The sequence below is a fragment of the Gossypium raimondii genome, chromosome 8 (genome assembly GCF_025698545.1).
Source record: "Gossypium raimondii isolate GPD5lz chromosome 8, ASM2569854v1, whole genome shotgun sequence".
NCBI classification, from domain to species: domain Eukaryota; kingdom Viridiplantae; phylum Streptophyta; class Magnoliopsida; order Malvales; family Malvaceae; genus Gossypium; species Gossypium raimondii.
Genome location: NC_068572.1, coordinates 35,859,375 through 35,878,740, shown reverse-complemented (window position 1 = coordinate 35,878,740; position 19,366 = coordinate 35,859,375). Strand labels below are relative to the sequence as shown.

The following is a 19,366-nucleotide window of genomic DNA, read 5'->3' as shown; positions in this document are numbered from 1 at the left end:
GCTCGTTTTCGACAAAATCGAAACAATGGTTTTGGGACCACAAATCTAATTTTAGAAAAAAATTATTTTTATATTATTTTATGGTCTATAGTATGATAGTAATATCGTATAAAAATTTTGTAAAGAAATTTTACCGATTACATGCTTAATTTGATAAAGGACCAAATTGCACAAAGTGCAAAAGTTGAGTTCTAATAGCTAAAGAGATTAAATAACTATAGAAATTTAAATTGGAGGTCCTTATATGGTAAATAGACCATTAAAAATGCTTAGTGATTAAGGATGATGATTCATCCATGGAAAATAAAATAAAGAAAATGATGAAATTGGAAAGTGAAATAATAAAAGATTATAAATGATAAAAAAATAAAAATATCATCATTTATATCATCTTTCCGAAATTAAAAGCATGGAAACCCTAGCCATGGAAACCTAAGCTTAACCTAACTTATTTTGCTTGATTAGGTAAGTGTTCTTGCTCGTTTCTAATGATTTTTATATTTTCGAGATCGTAATAGCTTAATCTATCTATCTTGGGGATTAATTTGCAAAGTTATCAAGGTACTAGGGTTTTACCATGGAAGAACATAGATGAATTATGAAGTTTTATGTTAGAAAATGATAGGTTGTTGATAGATAAACAACTTTTGTAAAAGAAATTTTGATGAAATTGTGATTTAGGGACTGAATTGAAAAGATGTAAATTTATGGAAAAATTTTGAATTTTATGAAAAACATGGGCTGTAAATTTTACATGAAAAATCGGCTAGGCTTGGAACAATGATTAAATTGCATGAATTCATTTTTCAAGCCTAGGGATGAAATTGTCATTAATTAAAAGTTTAGGGGAAAAACTATAATTTTTTCAAAGATGTGAATTGAATTTAAATTAACATGAATTAATGTTAAATTCATTCATATAGATTTGGATAGACTAGATTCAGAGTTAGAACGAAGAAAAGAGAAAATGTCAGATTAGTAGATTTTACGTACACGGACATTTGTCGAGGTAAGTTCGTGTAACTAAATTATGTATATTAATATGTTTGAATTGAATGTTGTGTATGTGAATTTTATAAATGTTAAATTTATGAAATTGATTACATATCCGACAAATCCCGATAAATATTAAATCCCGTTTGAATAATGGAATTTGATGGATACAGGATTTCTTGATTGGTTGTGGTCCTGCATATGTTGTGGACACACCACAGCTCCTACGAGCATCCCGTTATAAGCCCTCTCGAGCTTTCCATTATATGGTTCCTACGAGCATCCAAATCGATAGTGATCTTGCATGTCTTACGGACTACGCAGCTTTTTGTGAGTGTCTTGTTATAGGATTGATTGGTTGTGATTCTGCATATATTACGGACACAAACGCAGCTCTTTGTGAGTGTTTTCATATGGCTCGCCTTAACTTCCCGATATATGGCTATCCGAAGCTCCCGTTATAAGGCTCTTCTTGAGCTTCCCGATTAAAGGCTCTTCGTGAGCTTCCTGATTAAAAGTTCTTTTTGAACTTCATGATTATGACTCTTATGAGCTTCCTGTTAAATAGCCCGGATAAGCTTCCTGATAGGCTCTTTGTGAGCTTTCCGATTAATAGCTTTTTGTGAGCTTCCTGTTATATGGCTTGAGAGAGGATTTTTCGATAATGTGCTTTAAATAGCACTCTTGAATATGAATTGACAGATTTTTTATTTGTACACTTCGAGTGTACTACATGTGTATCCATCGATGTTTTCAATGATTCAAGGGGCAAAAGTCCTGACATGAGAAAATATGAACATGAAATTAATTATTACACGTATCTGCCTAAAATACATGAAAATGATGATACATGACATATGGAAATATGAGATGATGATATATGAACATGGAATTTGTTTGATGAATATGTTCATCCATGATTATAGAATTGTACACCTCGAGTGTACTACTCGTGTGACATTGATATTTCAAATGGTTTAATGTGCAAAGTTTCGACATCCCATTTTGGTATATAAACATATGGTAAATCAATTATGGTTATAATGACATGTATAGGTCAATTGGCCAATATCAACATATAAATGCTTTAATTGTAACTAGCCATTGGAATGACTTGTGTTGGATATGTTGGGTATGTGTTTGAAATGGTTGATTGATAGAAATATGGCTTGGAAAATAGCCTATTTTTGTTCACACGGGCAGAGACACAGGCATTTGTCTTAGCCATGTGTGACACATGGCCTAGCACATGAGTGTGTGACCTGGTCGTGTGTCCCCTACATCTTTAAAATTTTAAAACAGAATGACTAGGTATTTATACACGGCCTAGCACACGGACGTATGGCTTGGCTGTGTGACACAAGTCAGAGAGTTACACGGCCTGAGACATGGGCGTGTCCCTCGTGTGCCTGACCACACGAGCGTGTGACCCCTGCACTTAGGAAAAATTGGGTTTTTGCAAAAAATTCTCTAAGTATCTGGTTTAGTCCCGATTCATTTCTAATGCATGTTTTGGACCTCGAGGGTTCATATAAGGGACTTTATGTTTATTTTTGACATGAATACTGTATAAAATGAAATATCTATTTACTTTATCTGTATATTCTGGTAATGCTTCGTAACCCTGTTTTGACAATGAATACGGGTTAAGGGTGTTACATTTATTGGTATCAGAGCTACGATTTAGTCGGTTCTCGAGCTGAACGTACCATATGTGAAGTCTAGAAATACTTGCCATTATATAACCTATGATAGTGTGAGATCTCCCGACTCTGATGAGAACTAGTTTACTAATAGACAAAGATGCTTTCCAATCGAGCTAATTCCGATAATGTTAAAAGCGATACTCAAGTATCTGATTAAACAGGTTGCTTATGATGAGTAGAGACTCATAAAGGTATGAATAAATGTTTGTAATGAACATGTTGACGATAAATGTCATGTTATACATGTGTATGTATGAAAGTCAACTTTTGAGGCTTTACAACCTCCACCCCCTCACTAGTATAGTCTTATACAATGAAATTTACAAGATTTATATTGATCAAGTTCACAAGTGTGAAACCGAAGAGTTCAGTGGTTAAATGATTAATAATGTGGTTAGAACTGAGAATGGGTTAGCAGGTAAAGAGAGTTTTAGAAGAGATATCAAATTATTTTGAAGATTATTCGGGATATACAATGTAGTTATTAAGGAAGAAGTTATTCACGAGTAATCGATTTATTCAGGTATAGTCTGGTATTTAAAGAATGGGTTAACCGAAATTTCTTCTGAATTGATTTCTTTAATGATTGGAATAATGTGAATTATTGATGATTGTAGTAGTTAATGAGATGATGTTGAAATTACAAAGATATCTGAAAGTAGCTGTTATAGTTGAGTATTTTACAGCGATCACCTCTGGGTATTCTATATGTTCTGTTATTCTCAGAGACATATGTAATTGTTCATGATCAGATGCGATACTTTTCATATAGAAAGGCTAGCTAATTATAACAATAGACAGAGTTATTGTAAGTCTGGTTGATTAATGAGCGGTACTGCTCTATTTTTCTTTTGTTTTCTAACCAATTATGTTTCAGAGAAGACTTGATGATAAGATTCATATGATGCTATTTTCTACTATTGAAAATATGCAATTTATATTGTTTCTATCACTGCTATTTCTAGTGCGTATGTGCAATATTACTCTTCTGGATTTTCTCTGGGATATCATCGATCTTTTTATTATTCAATGTTGTTTTTATTCTCAAAAATTTAGTATAGCTTCACATTTTGGATTTCATTATCTCGGTTTTCTTATCATTCTTATGGTCTAATCTTATCTAGCAAATATGGTTTATTTATGAAAGATATTCATTGGCCGAAGGTAATTACATTTATTACTGTTATAATTCCTGACTTGATCATGGGAGTTCAGTATATGGATTTCAGATTATAGAAGTTGTATTACTACCCTGGTTGTTATTGGGACTACTTTCAATTTTCGTCTTCTATTTGAAGAGTACTATTGATGTTGAGGTATTGTTCCATCTATATTGTTGAACCGTCGGTCCTATTATGGCACTATGGTTTTTAATCTATCTGATGATCGTGGCTTTAGAATAATTCAAAGCTTCGGTGTTAAAAATTGAAATAGCGTTATTATATAATTTCTTTTCAATTTTCGTGAAAGGGTTTTCTATTATAGCCACGTCAGTGATATAGTTATTACAGGAATATGTAAGATTTGAATGGTCTAATAAATGTCAGTAAATTTTTGACTAGATGAAAGCTTTATTGACCGAAGCACTAGTTTTGGTTCAGCCTGAATCGGGTAAGGAATTTGTGATTTACAGTGATGCATTATTGAATGGGTTAGACTATGTTTTGATGCAGTAAGCCAAAGTAATAGCCTATACTTCTCAACAGTTAAAAACCATATGAAAAGAATTATCCGATACATGATTTAGATTTGACAACTATTGTATTTGCACTGAAAATTTGTCGACACTATCTGTTTGGTGAATAATACCATATATTTATTGGTCATAAAAGTATAAACTATTTGATGTCGCAAAAATATTTGAATTTGAGACAATGTAGATGACTTGAACTATTGGAATATTATGATTTGACAATTGAATATCACTTGAGAAAAGCGAATGTGATTGTAGATACTCTGAGTAGAAAGTCTCTGTTTGCCTTGCGAGCCAGGGATACCCGATTGTAATTGTCTGATAATGGCTCAATTTTAGCTAAGCTTAAAGCTAAACTGATGTTTCTACAATAGATCTGTGAAGCTCAGAAAAGTGATAATGAGTTACAAGTTAAACGAGTACAGTGTGAATTAACTTCTGACTTAGAATTTCAAATAGGACCTGATAATTGTCTGTTATTCTGAGGTATAGCCTGTATACCGAATGATTCAGAGCTTGTATAGAAAATTTTACACGAATGCTTACAGTGGTACTATGTTTGTTCATCCGGGGAATAATAAAATGCATAACGATTTAAAACATATGTACTGGTAGTCCGGAATGAAATGTGGTATTTCTAAAATTGTATTTAAATGTTTGATATGTTAGTAAGTTAAAGTTGAACATCAGGTACAGATACCTTCGGGACTGTTACAGACAGTGACAATACTGAAATGGAAATGGGATAAAGTTACTATAGATTGTGTATAGGGATTACCCCTATCTCTGAAAAAGAAAGATGCTATTGGGTAATCATAAATTGTTTGACGAAGTTTGCATATTTATTCCTAGTATGAATGGATTTCTCACTTAATAGATTGTCTGAATTATACGTTTCTGAGATTGTCCGATTACATGATGTGCCAGTTTCTATTATTTCTAATAGAGATTCACGGTTCATATCTTGATTTTGGAACAAATTACAAGAAGCTCTGGGTACGCTGCTACATCTTAGTATAGCATTTCATGCTCAGATGGATGGTCACTCTGAACGTGTGATTCCGATTTTTGAAGATATACATCGGTGCTATGTTTTAGAATTCGAAGGCAATTGGAAAAGAAATAATTGCCGTTAATTGAATTCACATACAATAACAGTTATCAGTTAAGTATAAAATGGCACCGTACGAGGCTCTGTATGGTCGTAAATGTAGAACTCCATTGTATTAGAATGAACTCAGTGAGAAAAGATACATGGAGTTTATCTGATTCGTAAAACTGAAAAAAGGTGAAAGTGATCCGAGACAGTTTAAAAGCAGTATCTAATCTTCAGAAATTCTATGTGGATTTAAAACGAAAAGAAATAGAGTTTCAAATTAATGACAAGGTATTCTTAAAAGTTTCGCCTTGGAAGAAAATTTTCTAGTTTGGTCGTAAAGGCAAATTGAGTCTTCGAAATATTAGGCAGTATGAAATTATTGAAAGGATCGGACTTGTTGCGTATCAATTAGCATTACCGCCTGAATTTAACAGAATTCATAATTTTTTTCATATGTTATGTTACAACGGTATCGATCAGATTCAGTACATGTTATTTCTCCAATGGATATTAAAATTCAATCTGACATGACTTATAATGAAGAACCGATCAAAATTCTGGCACTCGAAATGAAAGAACTGAGAAATAAAAAGGTAGCTTTAGTAAAAGTTTTCTGGTAATGACATGATATAAAAGAAGCTACCTGAGAACCGAAGGAAACAATGAGAAAGTAATATCTGAACCTCTTTACTGGTAAGATTTTCGAGGACGAAAATTCTTAAGGGAGGAGAGTTGTAACAGCCCATTTTCGGTAACATTGGAACAGTGGTTTTGGAACCACAAATTTAATTTCAAAAAAAATTATTTTTATATTATTTTATGATCTATAGTATGATAGTAATTTATAAAAATTTCGTAAAGAAATTTTACCGATTACATGGTTAATTTGATAAAGGACCAAATTGCACAAAGTGCAAAAGTTGAGTTCTAATAGCTAAAGGGATTAAATAGCTATAGAAATTTAAATTGGAGGTCCTTATATGGTAAATAGACCATTAAAAATGCTTAGTGATTCAGGATGATGATTCATCCTTGGAAAATAAAATAAAGAAAATGATGAAATTGAAAAGTAAAATAATAAAAGATGATAAATGATAAAAAATAAAAATATCATCATTTATATCATCTTTCCCAAATTAAAAGCATGGAAACCCTAGCCATAGAAACCTAAGCTCAAGCCAATTTATTTTGTTTGATTAGGTAAGTGTTCTTGCTCGTTTTTAATGATTTTTATATTTCCGAGATCGTAATAGCTTAATCTAGCTATCTTGGGCATTAATTTGCAAAGTTATCAAGGTACTAGGATTTTACCATGGATGAACATAGATGAATTATGAAGTTTTAGGGTAGAAAATGATAGGTTGTTGATAGATAAACAACTTTTGTAAAGGAAATTTTGATGAAATTATGATTTAGGGACTGAATTGAAAAGATGTAAAATTTATGGAAAAATTCTAAATTTTATGAAATACATGGGCTGTAAATTTTACATGTAAAAATCGGCTAGGCTTGGAATAAGGATTAAATTACATGAATTTTATTTTTCAAGCCTAGGGACGAAATCGTCATTAATTAAAAGTTTAGGGGCAAAACGGTAAAATTTCCAAAGATGTGAATTGAATTGAAATGAACATGAACTAATGTTAAATTCATTCATATAGATTCAGATAGACCAAATTCGGATTTAGAACGAGGAAAAGAGAAAATGTCAGATTAGTAGATTTTACGTACACGAACATTTGTCGAGGTAAGTTTGTGTAACTAAATTATGTATATTAATATGTTTGAATTGAATGTTGTGTAAGTGGATTGTATAAATGCTACATATATGAAATTGATTACATATCCGACAAAGCCCGATAAATATTAAATCTCGTTTGAATAATAGAATTTGAAGGATACAGGATTTCCCGATTAGTTATGGTCCTGCTTGTGTTGCGGGCACACCACAGCTCCTACGAGTGTCCCGTTATAAGCTCTCTCGAGCTTCCTATTATATGGTTCTTACGAGCATCTGGATTAATTGTGATTTTGCATGTGTTACGGACTACCACAGCTTTTTGTGAGCGCCCTGTTATATGACCGGTTGTGATCCTGCATATATTGGAGACACAAACGCAACTCTTTATGAGCGTCCTGATATGGCTCCCTTGAACTTCCTGATATATGGTTATTCGAAACTCCCGTTATAAGGCTCTTCGTGAGCTTCACGATTAAAGGCTCTTCATTTCCTGATTAAAAGTTCTTTTTGAACTTCATGATTATAACTTTTATGAGCTTCCTGTTAAATAGCCCGGATAAGCTTCCTGATAGGCTCTTTGTGAGCTTTCCGATTAATGAATTTTTGTGAGCTTCTTGTTATATGGCTTGAGAGAGGATTTCCCGATTATGTGCTTTAAAGAGCACTCTTGAATATGAATTGACGGATTTCTAATTTGTACACTTCGAGTGTATTACCTGTTTATCCATCGATGCTTTCAATGATTCAAGGGGCAAAAATCCTGACATGAGAAAATATGAACATGAAATTAATTATTACACGTATTTGCCTGAAATACATGAAAATGATGATACGTATGAGATGATGATATATGAACATGGAATTTGTTTGATGAATATGTTCAACCATGATTATAGAATTGTCCACCTTGAGTGTACTACCCGTGTGACATTGATATTTCAAATGGTTTAATGGGCAAAGTTCCGACGTGAAATAATTTAAACTCGAGATGAATTATTATGAAAATGTACTTGAAATACAATAATATGATTTGTATATGTTATATGAATACATTATGTGGATAGTATATGTACATGGAAATCTAATTATTGTTGGGCCCATACATGTTTCTTGATATTTGCATGAAATATATGACTAACAAGAGTGATAAGGATTTGTGTTAGGGCTCGTGATCAAGTTGATTGAATGTGCCTTGTATGTTTATATTGAATTTAAATAAGTGGTAAGTTAATTACCATGTTATACGAACTTACTAAGCATTTCTTGCTTACTCTATTTTATTTTCCCCTATTCTAGAGTAGTTCGGAGGCTCGTTGGATTGAAAGCTTGGCAGAGATCACTCACACTATCCATCAGCCCATTTTGGTATATATATGTATATGCTAAATCAATTATGGTTATAATGGCATGTATAGGTTAATTGGCCAATATCGACATATAAATGCTTTAATTGTAACTACTTATTGGTATGGATTGTGATGGATATGTTTGATATGTGTTTGAAATGTTTGATTAATAGAAATTATATTGACATATTGATGATTGAATTAAGTTAGCATATTTGAAAAAATATGCATATATGTTAACTTGGTAATTTAAGTAAGTGTGTATACTTGATTATATGAGGCATTATATCATGTATAGGACTTGATTTTGAGTTGGGTTAAATGACCTATAATAGCTTGTGAATGTGTTAAAGTGTTGGTATAGCAGGATGACAAAATGGGGTGAGAAATATGGCTTGGAAAATAGTGTATTCTTGTCCACACGGGCAGAGACACGGGCGTGTGCCTCAGCCGTGTTTCTAGCACATGGGTGTGTGACCTGACCGTATGTCCCCTGCATCTTTAAAATTTCAAAACAGAATGCCCAGGTATTTACACACGGCCTAGCACACGAGCATGTAGCTTGACCGTGTGACCCAAGTTAGAGAGTTACACGGCCTAAGACACGAGTATGTCCCTTGGCCGTGTGAACCACATGGCCTGACCACACGGGCGTGTGACCCCTACACCTAGGAAAAATTTTGAGATTTTTCGAAAAATTCTTTGAGTATCCAGTTTAGTCCCGACTCGTTTCTAATGCATGTTTTGGACCTCGAGGGTTCATATAAGGGACTTTATGTTTGATTTCTGACATGAATACTGTATAAAATGAAATATCTATTTACTTGATCTGTATATTTCGGTAATGCTTTGTAACCCTATTCCGGCGACAGATATGGGTTAGGGGGTGTTACATTGTGTCTTCTGCACCTAGGAAAAATTTTGGAATTTTGGGAAAAATTCTCTAAGCTTTCAGTTTGGTCCTGATTTATTTCCAACACGTATTTTGGGCCTCGAGGTCCCATATAAAGGTCAATATGAGTGTTTTATGATTGGTTCTTGATATGTATATTAAATGTTGTAAAATGTTTGTATATAATTCGTAAAGTTTGATAATACTTTGTAACCCTATTCTGACGACGAATAAGGGTTAGGGGTGTTACATATATATTCATTTGCTTGGTTCAAATCCCTTAAATATGTTTCCTATTCTTCGTCCTCTGGATGATAAATGTCAAAGTTAAGTGACTCAATAGGAATGTCCTTCAGGTAGTTGAAGTCTACCCTTCTAAAATTAAGAGGACATGCAACCACTTGAGCATGTAGAATCAAATTTGATCTCCATTCTGGCAAAGCCTCAATAAGATTCTTTTGAATATCCTCTTGAAACTTTCTAAAAGTTTCTTCATGAGATTGGCGTAGACTCTCCAACTTTGCCTTGTGACTTTCCACATGAGCCTTGAGTTTCTCCTCTAAGATAAACTTTTCATCGTTTAAGTGATTGACCTTCTCCTTATATTGCTCACATTCAGTCTGAGCATCTTTATATTTACCTTTCAGAGTTATAACTCGAGTATCCAGTCTCCCAATTAAGTTGTTAGATTCTTAATATTTCTGGCGTAATTCGACTAAGGAGTCTTCACCAGTCTTTACTGTCTTTTTTAAACCTGTCAGCTTATTGTTATAATGTCTACCGCATCCTTAAGAGCCCCACTCCAAAGACCATGTTCGATAAACAAGATTTTTGAAACTTGAGCCATGAATGATAGAGGTCACTTATTGAAATTGAATGCAAGGTAATAGGAGAAACCTTCTTTTAACCGTAGAGGTAGTAAACTTAGTTGTTGTTAAAATATGAAGCTGAGAGATGTGAAAATTGACACTGACTCCAATAGATTATGCAAAGGAAAGTTTCCTCTTGAACCAGTGAGGGGAGCATCTTGTGTTTGAGTAGGAGGACAGTTGACTAGATTGGAGAAATTGTCTTTGTAAGATTCTCTGACAATGAGGAATAAAAAACATGTATGGGAGAACTTGTTTGAGAGGTGGAATCTTCAGGTATTAATGGAGTCTTGGGGAGAGCGAAAATTGGAGATGAGTGGGTAATTACAGCAACAGGCTCCTTATTTAGCTTATATGCTTTACTAATAGAGGGCATTCACTACTTTCGGATTCTTGAGTACTCTCATCTGATCTGGCCTTTTTCTTTGTTCTCTTTGTTGATGTCTTACTTGGTGGAGCAGCAATATTTTTTCTTTGATGAGCTCACTTAAGAATCAAAGAAATGTCCATGTCCTGAGGCTGGGAGTGTGATGAAGTCCCTGCACCATCAACAAGAGAATTAGTTTGATCTGAAGTAGAATCTGTATCATGATTTGCTAAAGATTCTAATTGCATGGGGAAAGACCACAGATGCTATAAAAATAGAAATGTGGCTCCCTTTTGTGCCCTAATAAAACATGTGCTATGTTACCACCCGAATTGTACGGTCAAGCTTCAAAAGAAGATGACACTTTAAGTCCGTCCAACCACTTGATGAAATCATTTGATCGCTAACCATTAGGGTTAAATTTCTACAGACATTATTGGAATACGTTTCTAACTTAAATGAGTTCCACTAAGTCAAGTACGCGCCCCTTATTTAACCGTTTATATTGTATCTCAGTAAGCTCGAAATTCACTAGTTGACACTGCGTATAGGTACTGTTTTTAGGAAGGGACCATCTTGTTGGGAAACTGAATCCAAACTCGAGCCTACAAAAAACTCTTATATACTTGTCTTTCTAGTGATGAAGGTTTGAGATATTATTCTGAATAATAGGCTTATATCATGAACGTGCACTAAAATTAGCATTGCCAACATAAATGTCGTGTTTGATCACTTTCAACTAATAAAATTTATTAAAAACCCTTAGCAGTGGTGGTTCATTATGCATACAATAGTCAATATAGTAAGCCACTAGAGTCCATTAGGATAAAGTTGATAACTGACCCGGTGTGATACCATATTCATTTAAAATAACACAGAAGAAAGGATTTAGTGGCAAATGGAAATCGACTTCTAATAGAGTCAAGGGTAAAATGAAACCTTTAGTGTTATCACTTAAATGACATTGTTTAGGTTGCTAGAAGATATAAGCGAAATTTGGGCTTTATATACCCCGAACTCCTAAATATCGATTCATCTTATCGTGGGTGGTGCTACAAGTGATTGATGAGGACTCTACACTTTGCGGAGTATTCTCGAGACTTTGGGGCCCAAATGGAACAGGAGTCGTCGAAGTGATATTTTGTTTGGCCTGTCGTCGACCCTTTCCTCTCGTTGTGCGGACCATTTTCTTTTAGGATGTTAATGTAGTAAATGGAAATGGAAAGAAGAAAAAGAGTTACCTTGAGAAAAATATGTTGCGGAAGAAGAAGCTTGAAAGGATGGGTAAGAAAAAGTTAGTGTTTTGATTGATTTCGTTAAAGTGATTGAGGAAGTGTTGTGTACATGTTTTATATAAATAAACTTGCACGTGAACTTTACTTAGTGGAAACTGTTCAAGTTCTCCAATTAAACTTTGACAACTGTCATTTGGGTTAATTATGTAACATTTAAAAATTTAATGCAATACACATCGAGGGTTGAAGGCACCCAATCGCATTTGGCGTAGTCGTTAATTATTAGTAATTCGTTAGATTCTTCATGGTACAACTTGCGAGAACGAAATTTTATTAATGGGAGGAGAGTTGTAACACCCCGGTTCTAGCGGATTATAAATTATGGCACAAAACCTTAATATGGTCAGTGTAGCAAATTGGTATCCGCCCAAATATTTTTTCACAACCTGTTTAGACATTGTGATAGTAATCTGTCACCAGGCTGACTTGTTGGCAAGTTAGAGTTTTAGCACTAAAGTATCCGCATGTTGGTAATATCTAAGGATTTATTTAACAGGATATTTTTGTGAATAAGGAATACGTACAAGAAAAATACACCTTCGAGTTTTGGATTAGACATAAATGAGCATACCAAGTGCATGAGAATATTGTAGAAGGCTTAATTGCCTTTAAGGTCACACCATAATTGAGTCACCACCAAGGTATAGTACGTCCGGTTATACGAGCACCGTTTTAGTTAGTTATCGTAACAGGATTAGATGGAAGTCAATAGGATTGATTAGATCCTCCCCTTGTCTGGTTAGACAGTAACGAAGACCTTTATTGGATTCTTTTCACCTGCTTCAGATTTTTGGGAAAATTAAAAGATTTAGGTTAGGTAAGTATTGTCACTCATCAAATTCTACAGTAAGGGGGATAGAGAGTTTTTGTCTAATGAGGGAGAAGACTCTCGAGATGAAATTTACTTCACTTCTACTTTATATTCTGATTCTTCCTTTTTAAAAGTGTTGCTATCTGAATCTTAATGAACCAAAAAATACTTCTTTCTCCTTTAAGAAAAAGATAAAATTCTAGATCTTTATCAGTGATCACTCTATGTCAAGTAGTGTTGCAGTTCCTTGTTGGATGTTGGATCGGGATTCAAGCTACTATCTGTGGTTGTCAGGTACGTGTCTGAACTGGCTCTTGCATAGTACTGTTCATACCTTGATGTCTGTGGAACAAATCAAAAGGTGATGCCGAGTTCATGAAAGGTATAATAGGTAAGGTAACTGATTCCTAAAGGATATCTATGATTGAGTGAATATTATTGAGAATAATGTGTAAATCTAGTACAGAGCTTGATGAGTTTAAGCATGTGTTGAATGATGCATGAGTAATGTAAGGTGAAGCATGGTTGTACTTGAATGTTTGAAATGTATGTTATGAGACGTGTGTTATATAGGTTGCTTATTATGGATTAAGAAGAATGGGCTTAGTTTGTTTCGATGTATAAAGTGTTCGCAAGTAAATATGTTTTGAAACTGAGTTCTATCATTTGCTGTGAACTTGAAAATACATGTGACACAAATTTAGCCTAGACTGGTAATTTGTTGTCATTTTAAAGGTTTAGCTTAGACCGGTAAAATTACATGTATATTAAGCCATGATAATGACACCTTTTAAAAAGGAACTAAAGGGAATGATTACCTAGTGGGGTTCTCTACGTGTCCTAGAACGATGATGGGCAAACTTCACAAAATGTGAGTTTAGGCAAATCCATATCGTAAACACATTAGGAAATAATAGCCTTTGTGGCGAGCTCTAAAAGAATAACCTTTGTGACGAACTTTGAAAGAATAACCTTTGTGACGAACTCTGAAAGAATAAACTTTATGGTGAACTCTGAGAGAATGACCTTATTGGCAAATTATGAAGGGATAGCCTCTGTGGTGAATCTTGTAGGAGCTTTTGTGGTGTACTCTATATGGAATGCCCTTGTGGCATGTCTTAATAGGACTCTTAATGAAGAACTTTGAAGGATGTGCTTTGTGGCGTACCACGATAAGACCTTCATAACGTATTCCAATGAGTTTCCCTTGTGGCGAGTTTTGTATGGCTCTTAAACGTAATCAATTAAATCAATAATGACGAAATATATCTATGGAGTATATGGTAAGGAATTTCATAAGACTAAAACATGGTCGAAAATAACAAATTGAAAGGATGTAGAAAAGTAATGGGTTCATATTTAAAATGTATGCTGAATAAGGATGTGAACTTGGTATATTCGAAGGAAGTACCTATCATCTATGTAAGTGATGTTTCGAAGACACCGAATGAGAATAAATAGTTTTGGAGTGAATTATTGTAACTGATGTGTATAAAGGGATAGAACTTGATGAAACATTCGCAAGTGACAAAGTTTAAGGTTAAGAACGATGGAATCATTTATATAAATTATCAGTTGCAATGTGCAAACATGACTCAAGTAAATGATGTTTTCCTCACTAAGTTCTTATGAACTTATCTGTGTGTGCTATGTTACAGACGAGTTAATGTGGGGCTGTGCTAAGAGGGACGATGCCAGAACTATGCAAAGAAGTGGTGTATTGGGTTATTATGCATACAGAATGAGTCTAGTGGCAGGTTCGAAGTCTGAATTGTTAAATAGAAATCCATACTTTGGGGTATCTACAATAGTTTAGGATTTCAATTTAGATATCGTTGTAATTTAATTACCATGTGTGGTAGTTGTATTTTCTTATTGTATATACTTAGGTAATTTGGTTTGAAATCTTTAACTAAGAAGGTGTAAATAATTGTAACTTATTTAAGTAGATTAAGTTTTTGTATGTATTCGTTTGGTAATACCCAAGATCTAGATCCGACATAATAGGTTGGGTTAAGGGTGTTACAGATTGTGCAGAGAAAGAAGTGGCATGATAGAGTTTGTGTGGATGAGCATTAAAGTCCAAAATTGATATTGAGATTGACCTAGTTCGATGATGCCATATGTGTTGTAGTTGGCTAAGATGGCCAGAACCAATAGGGTGGCCATTGAGGGACCATGAGAGCCTAAGTTGGGGATGGCCAATGTGTCTAAAATTCCCATGTTCAGAAATTTAGTGTTAGGGCTACAAGAGTGCATTTGGTGCCACATCCAGAGGGATGCATTTTTAAGTATCAAAGGCATGATAATATTCAGCCGATAAAGGGTCATACCATTAAGGGTTTCTCAAGGTTGTAACTTGATGATTATATGTTATGGCATTGAGTTTAAGTGTTCGATGGAGGAATGGACATAGACAATACTACATTAACAATTGAGATGAGACCAAGTTCATGTCTATGTCCGATATGCATTGAACAGATCATAACTTTAGGCCTTGAATGCCCAAGATGGACTTTGAGACTGAAGTGTCAACTCGACGCAACAATTTTACTAAAAGTGTGGCTTCATGTTGATGAGGGCATTGACATAGTATATGGGGGAAAGTGTCATAGTTTGCAAGTTACTATGCTATCAAGGTTAAACTTTCCCCAAATGATTTAGAATGAAATTAAAGTATAATAACTTGGAAGTTGGAATTTTTCGGATACCCTGTATTTTTAAAGAGATATTGTGATGCAAACTGGGTAACTAATAAAGTTAGCTCTGCTAGTAGGTATGTTTTTATTTTAGATGGAGCAACTATTTCTTGGAAGTCTACTAAATAGACATTATCGCTCACTCCACGATGAAATTAGTGTTTGTAACTCTTGACTGAGTCGGGTAAAAGGCTGAGTGGCGCAGGAATCTACTTGCAAAGATTCCTTTATGGGGGAACTTGCACCTCATGTGTCCTTATTATATGATTCACAAGCTAGCATTTGTGTTGCTCAAACCCAAGCTTACAATGGCAAGAAAAGGCATATACGAATAAAAGATGAATATGTGAGACACTTAATAAAAAATGGAGTACTCGTCATGGAGTACGTAAAATCTGAGAGGAACCTAACTAATCCACTAACCAATGGGTTATGTAGGAAAATGGTTCTTGATTCGTCGAGAGGGATGTGTTTTAAGCTCACTGGTTGAGGAATTCATGTTGGATACCCAACTTAGTTTTCTAAGTTCAATGTGGTCAAATGAAACCATAGAAAGACTCATAATGTACATATTTACCTATCAATATGACACATAATATATATGCATAAGGATGAGTTCCTTGCTTTTAATGAGTTCATAGCCTAGAGTTTGGGTGATCCTAGTGAGATGAACTTAATGATTTCACTAACGTGTGAGGTTGAATTTCTTACCCTTGATGAATTCATATCCTAGAGTTTGGGTAGTTTTATTGATACAGAATTGATAAATTCACTAAATTATAAAACTGAGAGGTTGAGTTTATTAAATGCTGTTAATGAATTTGTTTGCACTATATTACCAACAATTCAAACGTTAACAAGGGATTTGACGAAAAGGGAAAAGAGTTGCATGACTTTCTAGATTTTATCAACACTTGTCATGTTTCGCAGAGCTAACCAGATGAAAGGTTAGGCCCTTGTCGTCCTCTTTTTTTTCTTAGTCATTTATTTATGTTCTTTTCAGTACTGTGCACTTTTGTTTTGATTAGGGGAATTTATTCAGAAAAAAAGGTGGTGGGGAGGAGGGAAAGGGAGATTCAACTGATCACTTAGGTTTGGTTCTTAAAAATCACAACCAAATATATTGGAGCAATGAGATGTTGGTATGATGGACTCTTATCTGTTAGAGTAACGGTGAGACTACAGCATTGACAGGCACAGATGCAGATGAGGGTGTATATCTTTCTTCAACATAATCAATCCATTAACTGAAGACAACTTTGTTCTCAATAGCCCATACATTTTTATAAAAAGTCAAACATGGATTGAGAAGTCGAAAGGGATATATGTGATAACTAAAACAAACTCGCACCCACTAATTAGTCTATATTTATAAATAATACAGACATATATAGATAGATAGATATAGTTGGATATAATTATATATATTGGAAATGGATGCATTGTTTGGGTCTCTCAAGGTTAAGGTGTTGCTCCAGCGGTCTTCTTGGGATCAACATCGCCGTTGGCGACGGTCACCTCCGACAACGAGAGATGCATCTCCATCTTCGCCTCTTTCCTTGCTGCTATTATTCTCTTTGTGGACTTGTAATATGTGGCGTATAACAATAGCTGCGCTAAACTAAATATTGTGCCCACTCCATTTGGAACCTGAAATATACATACTTACATATATACGAATAAGGAGCCAAAAAGAAAAAGAGGTAAAAATATTAGGTATAACTTACAGCAATGAAGGGGTCAAAAGGGAGGAAAGCATAAGTAGTCCAAGCAACACCGTTGGCAAAGGAAGCCAATGAGAGGAAAAATGGCATATACTCCACACTTTTCGTCGTAATCACCAGTTTCTGCACCATCATGATTCATTATTGTGTGTGTGTATATAGAGAGAGAGAGAGAGAGAGAATACAGCTAAGGCTGTTGGATTGAGGAATATATGCTAAACCAATAACAAAATTCTACTAATTATATACTTACAATAAGAGTGTCCAACCCACGGAAATTAATGCAAATTATTTCAGTATCATTTAGAAATGTTCATGGACTAAGCAGTCAAGCTTATCCAATCCTAAAAATATGTTTTATTATTTTAAATCATGAGTAACTATAGATCCATTAATGCGTCTAGTCTGTTAGGGACCTATGTTCCACCTAAATTCATTAGTAAAAAAATGCATGTGCATGTATGATACTAACCATGACGGATAAAGGCGCAGCATACATCATGACATTGAACAAAATTGCTATAATTCCAACGATTATGGATCGGCGTTGAGTGGTGTGAAGGACAGTGAGGATCAGAGTGGCGAGAGCGGCCATGAAAATGAGCTCGACCATGATGATAAGTAGCACTTTGAGTCGCTTTTTCTTGTCATGACAGAAGATGAGGAAGAGGGTGAGGAAGACGACCTCGATGGCGGTCCCTGCAGCATTGATGGTTATAACAAGGATGCTGTTGGGATGCACCATTGGCAGGCCATAAATGACCCAAACAATGCAATTGATTAAGGTTGCTAGGTATGGTACTGGGGAGAACTGCTCCACTGATCCTTTCTTCCAAATTCGAATAAAAGTTGGCCTGCAATAATAAATATGATTAGGCAAAAAAGATTACCCATTTAATCCATTGTAACTAACGTCAATAAACAAGGACCACTGCTTAATACATGTGCCTGTTCGATTAATTAAAGTATTATAACTTTTGATTTAATTTATTTGATTCATTCAAACTTTATTTTAGCACATGGAATCATTTGTTTTATTTTTAAATTATTTTCTTCTAATCTTTAACTTAATATCAATACAGAAGGAGATTGAGCAATATGAATAGCTATCAAATTAAATTTGAAATACACAGAAGATGGACCCTTTTATCTTGAAGGAATTTTTGTTACTTTTGTGATTATTAATGATTAATATATGTCAGAATAAATCTTTTGAAAAGAAATTTATTCTTGTAATTTGTAAAAAGTTATCACTCCAATCTTTTTTTGTACAAATCAATTTTCATTAGGAAAATTAAAACAGGAAAAGAGCATTGATTATAATTTTTATATAAATCAAACCCAGTCACTGCTATGGCTAAAATATCTTTTCAGTTTCCACGGACAAACAAGGGATGTTTGTCTTTTCGTATTAGTTTTATCGAAATTAAAAAAAAAAAAAAAAACACTGTGCTATGAAAAGATTATGATAAAAGCCTAAGAAGAGCTTACACTGGAGACAAGAACAGGAAGAGTGCGATAACGTTCCCTGCCAAAAACCCAGATTAGTTATGTAGTGATATGAAAATAGAATCTCATGTTGTAACAGGAAGAAAGTATCATAGATTCGGTGTATAAGCTAAAATACCTGTGATCCCTACTACATTTCGTATAGTGTTGACCAGGTGAGAAACCATGACTGTGAGTTGCAGAGAAAAAGAGTGGAGAGAGAATGTAACCTACGTTAGAATAAAATGTGTATGACTTTGGGAGAGTATATATACACAAAGATCGAGGGTGTTGGGGCTGGTATAAGTTGCCTCATGAATGCGAAATCATCAAAATTCTAAAGTGCTCTCTCTCTCTCTCTCTCTCGCTTTTTGATTAATTTCAGTTGGGGTTGATGTGGTGTTCCCACTGCATTTAAGATTCTCAAAACCATTCAACTTAGTAAATGGCTTTCCTTAAATTTAAATTCATTGCTATATTATTCATAATGCAAGGTTCATTTCAGCACTAGATTTTGTGATTTGACTCATGATTCAATCCACTAACTAAAAATTAATTTAAATCGTAGAAATGATGAAAACCAAGTAAAGTGAATAAAGAATGATTATATAAATTAAATTAAATTAAAAAAATATTAATCAAT

At 34.2% G+C, this 19,366-nt stretch overlaps 1 protein-coding gene across 1 annotated transcript; it reads right to left on the bottom strand.

Moving 5' to 3' along the window:
• Positions 1 to 16,732: 16,732 nt before the first annotated feature.
• On the bottom strand, positions 16,733 to 19,041 carry LOC105791328 (bidirectional sugar transporter SWEET7). Its single transcript, XM_012619357.2, has 5 exons — positions 18,863 to 19,041; positions 18,727 to 18,763; positions 17,708 to 18,089; positions 17,239 to 17,358; positions 16,733 to 17,161 (listed from the first exon to the last, which is right to left on the bottom strand). The coding sequence occupies exons 1-5, from the start codon at positions 18,909 to 18,911 to the stop codon at positions 16,973 to 16,975; spliced, it is 777 nt and encodes a 258-aa protein (XP_012474811.1). The 5' UTR covers positions 18,912 to 19,041; the 3' UTR covers positions 16,733 to 16,972.
• Positions 19,042 to 19,366: the final 325 nt, after the last annotated feature.